This window comes from Hylobates moloch, unplaced genomic scaffold, assembly GCF_009828535.3.
Source record: "Hylobates moloch isolate HMO894 unplaced genomic scaffold, HMol_V3 SCAFFOLD_8, whole genome shotgun sequence".
NCBI classification, from domain to species: Eukaryota; Metazoa; Chordata; class Mammalia; order Primates; family Hylobatidae; genus Hylobates; species Hylobates moloch.
Window position 1 is genome coordinate 103,843,255 of NW_026652283.1, and position 13,078 is coordinate 103,856,332.

Sequence of the window (13,078 nt, forward strand, 5' to 3'; positions counted from 1 at the left end):
TCCAATTAGACTCTCAATCTCTATATTCCAAGTGTTTATTTCTTTCCCTTCAATTTCCTTCTAACAAAAATATATTTATTTTTGTGTACTTGGACATAATGATCCCATTTTCTTCCCATTTCTATATTTTTAAATCTAATTAAGGTGATAAGCTCCTTGAGGGCTGATGCTAGAGTTTTCCTGTGGGTGTAAACATTATTTTTTTTAATTGCCAACCAAGCTGCCAGTTTTTACAGAGCAGCAGGATATGGGTTTTAAGTAATGTAAGCAGGAAATGGGTCTCTAGCCCACACAGAATAATGCAAAAGTACTGATTTTCCCTGAGTCCACATCTGGCTTACTCATTTATAATTTCAGCCCGAACTGAAATTCTCCCACAGAAATGCCGTGTGAGATCCATGTCTACAGCACATCAGACCAAAACTGGAGCAGTAGGAGATCATCCTGTGAGTCTCACACATAGGAATAATCTGGCTATTTCAGGTTATCATGCTTTTCTCTTCAGTGGTAGGATTTAGAGGCTGAGCCAATTGAATGTTAGTTTCCTATCTTCAAATGTATGGATTCTGGGTAACTCAACGGCTCTAAAATTTGGAGGGAGGGAAAGGAACTGGATGAAATGTGGCCAAGTGACCCATGATCTGCAGATGGAACTGCCCAAATGAAAAAGAACTTCCCAGAAGGAATGGCACATGCAGGATGCTTTCCTGTCTGATGACCCAGCCCATTCTCATTCATGAGGACTCTAAGTATTAACAAGACACTCATTCCAAAAGCCATAATGGGTTCTTCTTGGCAGATATAACAAAATGACCTGGAGGCAGTGGTTTCATAGGGTTGGCTGGTTCAGTAATTCGATGGTGCTATTAAGGGCTTGATTTCTATCTTTCCACTTTTCCATCTACAGTGCATGCTTTGTCCTACAGCTGACTTCCCTGGGGATTGGAGGATGGCCACCAGGTATACTTGTGGCTACCTGTTTCCTTGTTCACATGCATGGAGGGAAGGGCACTCCTGTCCTGATATTCTACACACGAGTCTTGAATTCCCTGTCATTGAACCAGCCTAGGTTACATATCTTCGCACATGCGGCTGGAACATAAAATATGCTGATTGGCTTTAATTGACCAAGTGGATCCCAGCCCTGAAGCTTTCTCGGAAACATTGAAACCTAAGGGGTAAAAAAGAAAACTAAAATCTGAGTAATCTGAGTACAGTTAGGAAAGGTGAAGGGGCAGCAGTACAATTAGGAAAGATATCTGGGTGGGCTACCAAGAAACATCTGCTACAATCCCTGAGCAATAGCTCCCAGCAGAGGGCAAGTTTCCCAGCTGAGCACCCTCAGAGCAATGCCTCTGGTTGGCTATAGGGGCTTTCCCTCTTCAATCAGTTTTCACCCAAGGGTCACGTTTCCCAGTTCCAAAATCTAAGAGCCCTTGATTCATAATGTAATTCCTCCAACTCCATTAGAGGATCATGGTTGGGGTGCCTGGCTCTTTGTCCCATGCTCTTGGAGGGCAGTAGCCATGTATCAGGTATATCTAGGGTCCCCACGCAGCACCCAGCCCACTGCTCACATGTGCACAGCACGCCATCACCAAAATCCCCCCATGATGGAGTGACAGGAAGAGCAGCAGTCCCACAAGAGCATCACTGGGCACATATCCCCATGACCTCCCTACGCCTGCTTGAGCCAAGCCACCCACCTAATACTTTCTTATTCCCTACATTTGTACACATCAAATAGAGAAAGAGCAAAATTTGTTGCAGTGCGTATATACTCTTTTTATACTAAAGCCTGTATGTTTCAAATCCCCATCATCAGATATTTACGGAACAGTAGCCAATTTTTAATGTATTTTAAAAATATCTTTTGCATTAATAAAATGCATTATTGTTTGGAAAAGATGGCATGGAGAAGAAAAACTAAATCAAGTTTGGAAAAATGCCAGTGTCTCAGATTTTGAAATGTTTCTTCCACAAGTTATACAATCTTTCTCCCCTAAAAAAGGGCAAATTATGACTACTGTTAACATTCGTGCCTATTATTTTATCTTATCCTCACCGATACAGGCGAAAATCCTTATACCCATTGTCAAGATAGGGGAAATGGAGTCACCATGTGACTGTGTAATATGCTTGAGTTACGCTAATGGCTGTGGGATCCACAGTGAGTTAGCCACTGCTTTGGAATACAAATCTGCCATCCACGATGCCTAACTCCTGCCTTTCCACCAACTGTCACTCAAGTTTCATCTCAAAATCTCCATATCAATCCCCATTTTCATGTCATGTCTATTCACACCTACCCTTGACAAGATTTCATTAGTGTCATGTGTGAATTCCACATGACTGCGGAAGGTGAGCAAACCACAGAGATAAAGAAAACAGGGAAAAAGTTTTTTGAGACTCCACTTACATTCTTTGGACATTCCCACTTCAAAGCACTTCTGGAGTCGACAGTATTGGCATCGATTCCTGGTGACTTTATTAATAACACAGTTCTTATCTCGGTGACAAGTGTAAATCATATTCTTCTGAATACTTCTGCGGAAAAAGCCCTGCAAGCAAGCAAGAAGAAGAGAAAACTCAGCAAAGCAAATGAGCTTCATCAGAAATCAAAGCCAACCTTATCAATGCATTAATTGCTCTTTTTGAGTAACGAAGTGATGGCAGCAGAAAAGTTAACTTACAAAAACCTTAAAATCCTCGTGAGATATTAATAGTTTCTTCCTTTGTTGCAAACCCAAAAGCCCCTTTTAATCAAAACTAGACATGACCATTATTATCTTTCTAAAGGAAAGTTAATTCCAAGCTAATTTCCTTGAAAATACCAGAGTTGGGTTCCCTCCAAATAGGCTTAGCTTCATAACTGGCTCCCTTGCTGACCAGAACAATTTCAGATGAGCCCACTACCAAGAAAACCAATATACGAGGATTTTTACCCAATAAAAGAAATTATTGGCTGGGTGCGGTGGCTCACTCCTATAATCCCGGCACTTTGGGAGGCTGAGGCAGGAGGATCATTTGAGGTAAGGAGTTTGAGACCAGCCTGGCCAACATGGTGAAACCCTGTCTCTACTAAAAAATACAAAAATTAGCAGGCACAGTGGTACGCGCCTGTAATCCCAGCCCTTGGGAGGCTGAGGCAGGAGAATTGTGTGAACCTGGGAGGCAGAGGTTGCATTGAGCTGAGATTGTGCCACTGCACTCCAGCCTGGGTGACAGAGTGAGACTCTGTCTCAACAACAACAACAAAAAAATAGAAAGAAAGAAAAAGAAAAGAAATTATTTGCCTAATTTAAGAGTTAGTTTTTTCAAAGGAGTCTTCTCTGAGTTCTTTTACATAGCTCCTCTCACAACATTTAAAATACAATTTAAAAAAATTATCCAAAATTGGAAACAAGAAATAAAAATGAGTGTCTGCCCATTTAATGGCATATTAGAGCTATGTCGTCCAACATGGTAGCTATTAGTCACATGAGGCTACTTAAATCAAAATTAATGAAAAGTAAAGAAAATTAAGAATTCAGTTCCTTAGTTACATTAGCTACATTTCAAATGCTCAATAACCACATCTGGCCCATAGCTACCATATTAAACACCACATATATAGAATATTTTCATCATCGCAGAAAGCGCTATCGGGTAGTAACATACTACAGCATTGACTGAGAAGCCCATCGAAGTGTCATCTAACACTCACAAGAAATATAACTTTGTTTAACTTACTATTTACTATTGATTGGGCCCAGATTCTATACAGACTGTAGAAAATTGGCAAATGACACATCATTTTTGTCTAGTGTAGGTGCGAAACATTTCTGACCAGATGAACAATAACCCCAAATATTATTGTTTTATTGCCCCGTAGGAAATGAACCATTTTGTATCTAGCTTTGCAATCTTATTCTGGTATTCTCTTTTCCTTCCCTCCTTTCTCTCTTGTTTTCTATCTACCTGAATATCTTTCTCATATCCTCCTTTAAACCAGCTTTGTCATCCTACTATTCCCTTCATCAACGAGTTAAATAAATTTTTGGCATGTGCTTACTAAATACTCGAATGAGTTTTTTGCTTTTTAACTTTTTGAAAATCACATTTTGACAAAAGAAGCAATTTATCCTGATTTTCTGTGAAACACCGATGAAATAAAGCAGACTTCAGGCTCCAGAAGCAAGCGTCTCCAACTTCCTCTTTGTCTTCCTCGTTTCTACATACAGCTTTGCAGACAATGGATTATCAAGTGATGCTTGCTGAATACACAGATGAAGGGTATACCTGCTGCCTTTTCTCTCTTCCGAACGCCCAAGAAAAACTTCCACATTGCTATGAGTATTAAGAGTGAGGGAGTCTGCCTTACCAGTTGTGATGTGACTTATACCTACACTAGAAACTACTCTCTTGAATGTAAGAAACACACCATCAAATGTGTTGAACAGAAACTAAGACCCACCATCTGAGTTCAACTTTCCCTGCAGTACATTAACACTGCAGGAGCCAGAGCTAAGAACATTCAAAGCTAAAGCACATTAGCGAAGAATGCTCACGTAACACACGTTGCTTAGGATACTTACGTGGGCACCCTAGGATTTTAATGTCTAAATAAGCATATTTTTACTGGCATCGTTCAACTATAAGTGCCTGGAAATCTTGTTTAAGGTTGCAACTCCTGTCACATATCCCAGACACACACATTTTCCAAGAAAACACAGTTTATTTTTGTGCCACTGGAACTACAAATGTGCTTAGAATCTAAAATAACAGGTTACAAATACTGTGAAATCCTCCCAGAATCTGTGCAGAGTGGTCATCTAAAAACATATCTTTCCCTACAAAAAAATCTAACTGCGGGCCACTTTCTGCTGCCAGATGTAGAAACTCAGTTTACAGAAACCTCCGTCGCTCTTCTGCCGAGAAACATCGACACAATGGAAGACACGGTCCTTTACATATGTGGGAAGAAAATGAGGTACGGACAAAGGTGATCCCCTCCATTTATTACAAACCAAATATTCAGTTCAGCAAACACTTAGTCAGTGACCAGGAAGGAGAGAAAAACAATCTCATGATGCTCAAATGAAAGAAGACTAGAGAATTAAAGAACTTTATATGTCACTAATTACCCAGTCAGTGCGATTCAGTAACAATGACAGCAGAAACTAAACAGGACTTCTTGGTTTTCCAAATCAGATTTTTGGCTGGATTTCAGGAGAAGGTCTAAGTTTCAGTAAATCATTTCCACCATGCTAGAATACTTGCTGACTAAAATACATGCTATGAGGTATTTTTACACATGGGTTGAGTAAACAGATGTGCCCTCCAAGCCGAATAGAGGTTTGCATCATACAAATTCTCCTCCTCCTTCATTGATATTATGAATTGTTATATAAACCTCACTCCCTTGTAGACCACTGCTTTGAGGACCCAGAGGGTGCGGCGGGTAGGGGGTGGGGGCAGTTATCCTCATACACCTAAAGTTTACTTAGCTAATATTTCAATTTAGGTTGACTCCTCCTTTTATTTTTGACACTATTTAAAGTGGAAACCATTTATCTCTGGCTTACTTGGAAAACCAGACCAACTGTCAATATTAGAAGGTACTCATAAAATAAGAGAAATGCAAATAATACAATAATCAGATGTCATTTCACTCATACTGGACACTGTGTCCGCTACAGGCCAGGAGCCCCAGCGCTCCTCACTTCTTGCTGAAAAGGGAGGTTGGCTAGCATGAGACACACATCAGCACTGCCTCAAGATTTTCTGTTTGAGGAATTCAGAGAAAAAAATAAGCTTCTTACTATGTGACTGATTTAAAGCCATGGATCTTTCCCACCTAAAATTAGAATCCTCAAACTTCAGGACAAACTTTGGGATAGTGATTGAAGCCAAGGGATGGTTAGACACATGTGGAGAAGAGGAGATTCTAAAGTTGAGCATGTACAGAGGATAAATTCAGTCCCATTTGGCGGAGCAACCTGAGAGGTGAGAGCAGAGGTAGGATAGGTCGAGCCCTAGACTAGGAGTTGAACGCCTGGGCTGCAACCTCCTCATGGTCACTGAGAGGCCTTGAGCAAGTCACAACCATCTGGAACTAAGCTCTCTCTTCCTCCTGAATGAGGGATTGGGCAGTTTACTTGGAAGGTCCTCTCCAGCCACAAATTTCTGGGATTCCAAGTGTGTCATCACACCAGGAAGTGATGAGTTGGGTAGCTAGAGAGTGACACTTGGGGAGTTTCTGTGGGCAAAGAAATTGGCGAAAGAAGAGGTGGTATTTGCAGACTAAGGAAAGAGAGATTGTCCACCTGCATGGGCAAGAATAGCAACTTCTGGAAACCAGCCTGGGGCTTAAAGGACACCATCATGAGGGCTTTTATATTTATCTTAGAACTGAGTCATCGTAACACCTCTGTGAGGGCCTCAGACAGGTATCTGTGCTGGACTGAAGTTGGAATGTTTCAATACTATCCCAAGAGATTGTGGCTAGAAATCTTAAGACCTGGTTTTTGGCCGGGCGCGGTGGCTCACCCCTGTAATCCCAGCACTTTGGGAGGCCAAGGTAGGTGGATCACCTGAGGGTCGGGAGTTCGAGGCCAGCCTGACCAACATGGAGAAACCCTGTCTCTACCAAAAATACAAAATTAGCCAGGAGTGGTGGCGCATGCCTGTAATCCCAGCTACTCGGGAGGCTGAGGCAGGAGAATCGCTTGAACCCGGGAGGCAGAGGTTGCAGTGATTTGAGATTGTGCCATTGCACTCCAGCTTGGGTAACAAGAGTGAAACTCCGTCTCAAAAAGCAAACAAACAAACAAAAAAACAACATCTGGTTTTCTGCTACCAACTCTGGAACTGCTGACACTGTAATGTTACTCTTTCATTTTCTGGGAACTTCCTTTTCTCAGTAAAGCCAGGAAAATTCTATGAGGTCACTTGGCTAAGAAGCCTTCTCTGACTGATCTAAGCATACATGGATGCTTCCTCTCCTAGGCAATCATGGTATTTTGCTTTTCCTTCCATGTTATACCTATTCAAGGATGATACTTAAAGTCTAAAACAATAGTACTGTCTGCTTTAGAGGTTACATAGGTGACATGGGGGAATGCCAACCTGTGGCTGGTGGCCCCAGCCTCAGGGAGCCCAACAGGCATTGTGCACTTATTCATTAAGGTGTCTCAGTGCCATCAAGTGTGCCGTCTTCCTTGCTGATACTCATGCCTCCCTGACAGGGGAGTAGGATAGGTATAAAGGCTGGTTCCCAGGAACCTGAGTTGACAAGTTGGTGGACTCAAGGTGGCCTCCAGGCAGTGCCAAATATGACCTCTCTGGAACTAAGACAGTACAGTTGGATGGAGGAAGGGAAGACTCAAGGCAATGGCCAGGCAAAAACTGGCAGGAAAGTGTTTCAATTTTTCAACACCTAATAAATTGTATTGGGACACACCAGCTGAATAGCTCAGGGCTGGGACAGAACCTGACACACAGAAGATATTCAAATAATAGTTGTCGACTAACAATTGTTAGTCAATTGTAATTCTAATTGTTGATGAAGTCCTAGCTATAACCAGAGCCAGAGTAACCGTCTTGGATTATATCTTAGTTTCTTAAATGTATTCCTTGAGGGTGATATCACCTGTATTTATGAAATTAAACAATCAGATTCCTCAGCTGTTAGTAGCAGACCCACTGATTTCAGTTAGAATCAGGTCAGTCAGGGCCTCTGTTGGCTGTGACTTGTGCACGTTGACTATGTCTTTTGTTATACATCATAGCTTCTGCTGGCTAATCACGAATTCTGTTGGTCAAACTTGAGTTTTGTTGCTTAATAATGAATTCCGTTGCTTAATCCTAATTTTTGTTAGTTAATTACGACTTTTCTTGATTAACCATGGCTTGATTAGTCATGACTTCTGTTGTTTATGATAGTTAAAGCCGGTAACACAATGAACACCAATTACCGGGATCAGAAAGACAGATCTGTGTTACAAACTGAGTCAAGCATTTTCTAACGGTGGATTTTTCAATCTTCCTACCTCATGCTGTTTGACTGCTGTTATCAAAGAACTGAGGTACAACCAAAAAGGAAAAAGAAAAACTCAATGGTGGAGAAGGCTATACATGCATTAGAGCCATTTGGTTCCTGTTTTAGCAGTAATTATGGAATGCCCATATCTGACTCAGATTACTTCTGTCTCCCTGAGGGTACGAAGTACCACCGTTTCCAGGCATACCTATTATCTACAGTGCAGAAAGAAGCAAAAATCAAAAGGAAAGATAACTGTGTTTTTTACACCTAAATATCCTTCTGTACTCAAATACATAAAATTTATAATTTTCTTGATGGACTCATCTTAAATCACAAATCAAGAAAGGACATGGAGAAAAGTGGTTCATCTCCCTCCCTCCTGCATATTTTGATATGGAATTGGGTTAGGCCATCTTTTCTCCTGTGATACCCTCAAACTGTTGCTCTAGATTTTTTTTCCCCACACATGAACCCTGTTTCACCTTCTAATTTTCAGATGTTACCACACACAGTAATCTCCACTATCTTCCACATGGGGTGATTTCTGTTGGTTTAGATACTGGCCTGGTGAATTGTCTAGTTCAGGCACATGTGGATTTGAACTGTGAGTCAGCCACTCACTATCTGTATGACCTTGAGTGAGTTATACTAAGACCTCAATTTCCTCATCTGTAAAAAAATGATGACAATGTACCTCCTGAGAGAACTGTGTGTATCCAAAGAGGGAATGCATGCAAAGTGTTAGCACAGTCTGGCCACATAGCAGGCGTCCAGTGAATAGCAGCTACTGTTATTGACAACACTTATTTCCTCAAAACTTTTTTTCTGAACAATTTCCCATATACATTCTATGTTTAAAATAAAGATCCCCAAATAGTATACGACAGTGTCCAACCTCTAAACAATATAGGCTCTTGGGGATGGACAACTTCATGATACCAAAGGCCATCTCTATATTTAATTGCTCACTTTTTCATACATTCACCCAATGCCAATTAGAGTAGATGTGGTAAGCTTTCTTGGAGCATACAAAGGTGGTTCCTGTCCTTTCTCAGTATAGAAGAAACAATAAGTCAAGTGAACACTATGTAAGATGCCATCAAGCAGCATGGTAAGAACTTTTATGGAAGCAGACAGTGAAAAACTATCCACTGTAGTGCCTGATCCACATATTGTAGACACATAAAATATTTATTGAGCAAATAAAGGCCTTAGGAATTCAAAGGAGATAGAAGGGAGGAAAACTGGCACTTGATCTCAGTTCTAGTGGAAAAAATAGAATTGGAAAGGCAGGCTTTCCCCCAAGAATATTATGGGTAAGCAACAGAGGTCAGGAGTAAGAAAGTGCAGGGAACAGCCAGTGGTCCAGGTTGGCAGAGATGTAAATGATGGCGTGTGTGTGTGTGTGTGTGTGTGTGTAAGATACAGATGGAAGAGGGGGCTAATGTTTAAACTGGGGAAGATCTTAAAGGCCATGCCGAGTGTTTACTAGAGAGACACTGTACTCTTCTGTGCAGTAGATGGCTAGAGTCAGAATTATATTCTGCCAAGATTGTCCGGGAAGCTGTGATTCATTGACTTCGTCATGCATCTATCTGAAGTAGATATTGAGCTCTGGGTATCAATACAAATACCTAATCCCCTGAGCCTGCCCTTGGGTCTAGGCAGGAATGTAGCCCAAGAATCTTTGCTTCCTAAAGTAACAGTGCAATCTGCTGACTCATATTTAATCATACATTTGCTTGTGAGAATTCATACTGTGGTGTTGTGAATGGAAGTTATTTTTTAGCCTTAGAGCCATTGACATCAGGTTTAACATGTGTGGAATGTACCATGATTGTTTGAAGAAAGGAATTAAGTTGAAGACTTTAAAAAAAATTTTTAAAGGCAATTTGGCACTATGTTTAGTTGTAAAAAGCATTGGATCAGGGGAATCCACCCAAAAAGTGGTGTGGAAAGTACATCTATGTGAACTGGGCTGTTGCAGAGTTAATTTCTATCCCATGCAAAGTTCAAAAGGATAATTTCTCCTTCTAGAGCAAAAGAAGGAAAAGCATTACTTAGTCATATTTTCCTCAGTCATGAAAAGACTCTAAACTCCTCTGAATAAAAAAGTAACCAAATGACCAGCCCAGGTAGTCATTCAGCCATGCAGCAAAGCTGGAGCTCTGCGCAGTGTGACCCCAGGCCAGTAGAGAGCTGCCAATAATGCTCATTTCCAGCCAGTAGTAAATGTTGCCAGTAGGAGGTGAGTGTGGAATAATCCCATCACAGCTACTCTGGGGAAACATGGTTTTTAAACCAGGAAACACGTTGCCTTAAACAAACAAAAAACACCCTCCGGAGAGAGTGGAAGTCTATGCGTGACAACGTCTGAGAAGTTATTCATAGCAAAATTTGGGGGGAGAAAGAGAAAAGTGAAGACCTTTTCACCCCACTAGAAGACAATGGGTGAGAGGGAGGGAGAAAGTAGAAAAACAACCTATCATTTTGATGACAGTGAGTTTCCTTCTAGGCAGGGAGGGTGGGCATAAATGTAATGAAAAGAACACTGAACAAGTCAAGTTAGAGGGGGCCAAACTCCAGGACACAAAAAAGAAAAAGACCCCAAATCCATACTCCAAACAAGAAAGCTGAGTTGTCTCAAGGGCAAAAGCTGAGAGTTGTTTATTTTTATATATATATATATATAAAAAAAAAGGTAATAAATCCCCACCAGGACATGGTCCCAGTGCTGGGGACTTAGTAAAGGTGTAGCCATGGCTTCTATAAGATCTGTCAGTCTATAGCACCTCTTGCCTGCTAACTTGGAGGGTATCTTCTGGTCTTTCACTGAGAATGTGACCATGTATTTTAGCCCTAAAGGTCTCCTTTCAATTCCCTCGGTCTAGAAGCTTCCTCGGCACACTTACTCTTACTATCAGAAAAGAAAGACTGAATTTTGAAAATATGCAAAGAAAAATGGTTCTAAAGAAGGCAGAGATTACAGGTTTAGCAAAACATCATCACTGTGAAAGCAAATCTTTCAAGAAGAATATGATTACAGCATTTTCCTGGATTTTGTCAGGTGAATCCTTGAGAGCTGAACCTCTGTTAGACCCAGAGACCACAGCTCTCAATCCTTTTAATCCCCAATTAATTAAAACTCCCTGAGAATACCAACAAAAAGATGGCCCATGTTCTTAACTCAGAACCTGAACTCACATCATCAGACACCAAGGTCTAAACTTCCGAAGTCTATGATATCCCAGGAAGGGCATGAAGCCAATGTATTCAGTTCATAATGTTCTTTATTTTAGAGGAACATGAGCCAGGGAAGAAATGTTACTAGGTAATGTAAACTGGAAACCAATAGTAAGGAGAGATTACTCAGTTGGATAAAATGTCCTTTAATTTAGGTGAAAATATATCTTTTTCAATTTCCAAAACATGACCTTGGATACCATACTTTTTAAATGAGCAGGTATCATATAGGTCTGATTATCATAACCCCACTTTAATTGGTAGGCAACAAGTCCACCAGGTTTTGTGACCAATTATCTCAAAACAAAATTTTCAGGGAGCAAGTTTCACAAGGCAAGTAAACACTGCTAAACTGTCTTCAGAAAGTGAAGAGCTGTGTTCTGGGCAGGGCATGTGACTGTGCAGTCCTACAGGACCTTGCACCTAGAAGGGCCCAGAGCTTGGTTTACTGCTCTGCTGTTACTGTCTTAAAATTCAAAATAATTTAATTTTTTAATTTTTTTTTTTTTTGAGGCAGAGTCTCACTTTGTTGCCCAGGCTGGAGTACAATGGTGCAATCTTGGCTCACTGCAACCTCCGCTTCTTGGGTTCAAGCGATTCTTGTGCCTCAGCCTTCTGAGTAGCTAGGATGACAGGCACCTGCCACCACACCTGGCTAATTTTTGTAATTTTAGTAGAGACAGGGTTTCACCATGTTGGCCAGGATGGACTTGAACTCCTGGCCTCGAGCGATTTGCCTGCCTCGGTCTCCCACAGTGTTGGGATTAGAGGCATGAGGTACCATACCCAGCCCTAAATAAGTTTTGAATAAGAGACAAGCATTTTCATTTTGTATAAAGTCCTGCAAACTATGTAGTCAGTCCAGGCTATAGAATATCATCTACAGCAAAAGTATTCAACCTCTTTTTCCTTTATGAGGATGTGGCAGTCTTGGATAGTCTCTCTTCTCTTGTGGTTGACCTTATGTCTAAAGACTGCAGATCAGACAGAATTAAGTAGTTCACTGTAATCACACTCATTCTCCCACAGGATTCCCTTGGGATGCCTCTGAGAAATTCCAAGACCTGAGTAAGAGCTAGAAAGAGAAACCTTACAGCAGGGGTTTTATGTTTTACTACTGGGCTTTATTTCTCTAGTATAAAAGGGACTTGGGGGTGGGGGTGCAGAGGGAGTGGGAGAAGCCAAAAGAACACAAAGAACTTCTTTGAAACTAGATAAAATTTCCTTCGAAACAGCACACACATCTAGGCACAGTTTCAAGAGGATATCTAAAAGCTCATCATAAATCCCCTAGGTGTCTCTGACCACTACTTGGGAGCCACTGAAATAAAGGTGACTTAAGAAGAAGGTAAAGAGTATGAGGTTGAGTAGTTACCCAAAGAATTTCTGTGCAGTAGGCTAAATATCGTAAATATGATATCTTGGGGACTACTTTATCTCTTCTGTAGAGTTTGAAGTAAGATGTGGCAGGAAGAAAAACTGCATGACAAGGGGAAACAAAGCCTCTAAAATGGAAGATTTTGCTCTTCTCCACATGCTTTCTTTAAATCTGGTTCTGAGAATTTGAACCAACTAAAGACATCTGTTTTCTAAATTACTTGGGTCAGTTATTTTGTGCCCTTCCTTGGTGAAATCCATAGTTACCGATCTATTATCAGGATTACTCTAAATATAACACGGCAAGAAGCCAATGAATTTTAAGTTTTTAAATTTTCAATTATTTTATTGAAAAAAAAATCCAACAAAATAGCTGCTCAGCTACAGCCCAGGAGTTAGTGGACCCCAGCTGCTTTGCACATTAATTACTAA

The 13,078-nt window shown here is 40.9% G+C and overlaps 1 protein-coding gene across 6 annotated transcripts in view; it reads right to left on the reverse strand.

Moving 5' to 3' along the window:
- The window catches only part of RARB (retinoic acid receptor beta), a 776,321-nt gene that overhangs the window by 93,292 nt on the left and 669,951 nt on the right, over window positions 1–13,078 (reverse strand). For all 6 annotated transcript variants that reach the window (XM_058441891.1, XM_058441890.1, XM_058441894.1 and 3 more), the window contains one exon: window positions 2,420–2,561. In XM_058441891.1, the coding sequence (XP_058297874.1) occupies window positions 2,420–2,561 (142 nt within the window). The remainder of the gene's footprint in view (window positions 1–2,419; window positions 2,562–13,078) is intronic.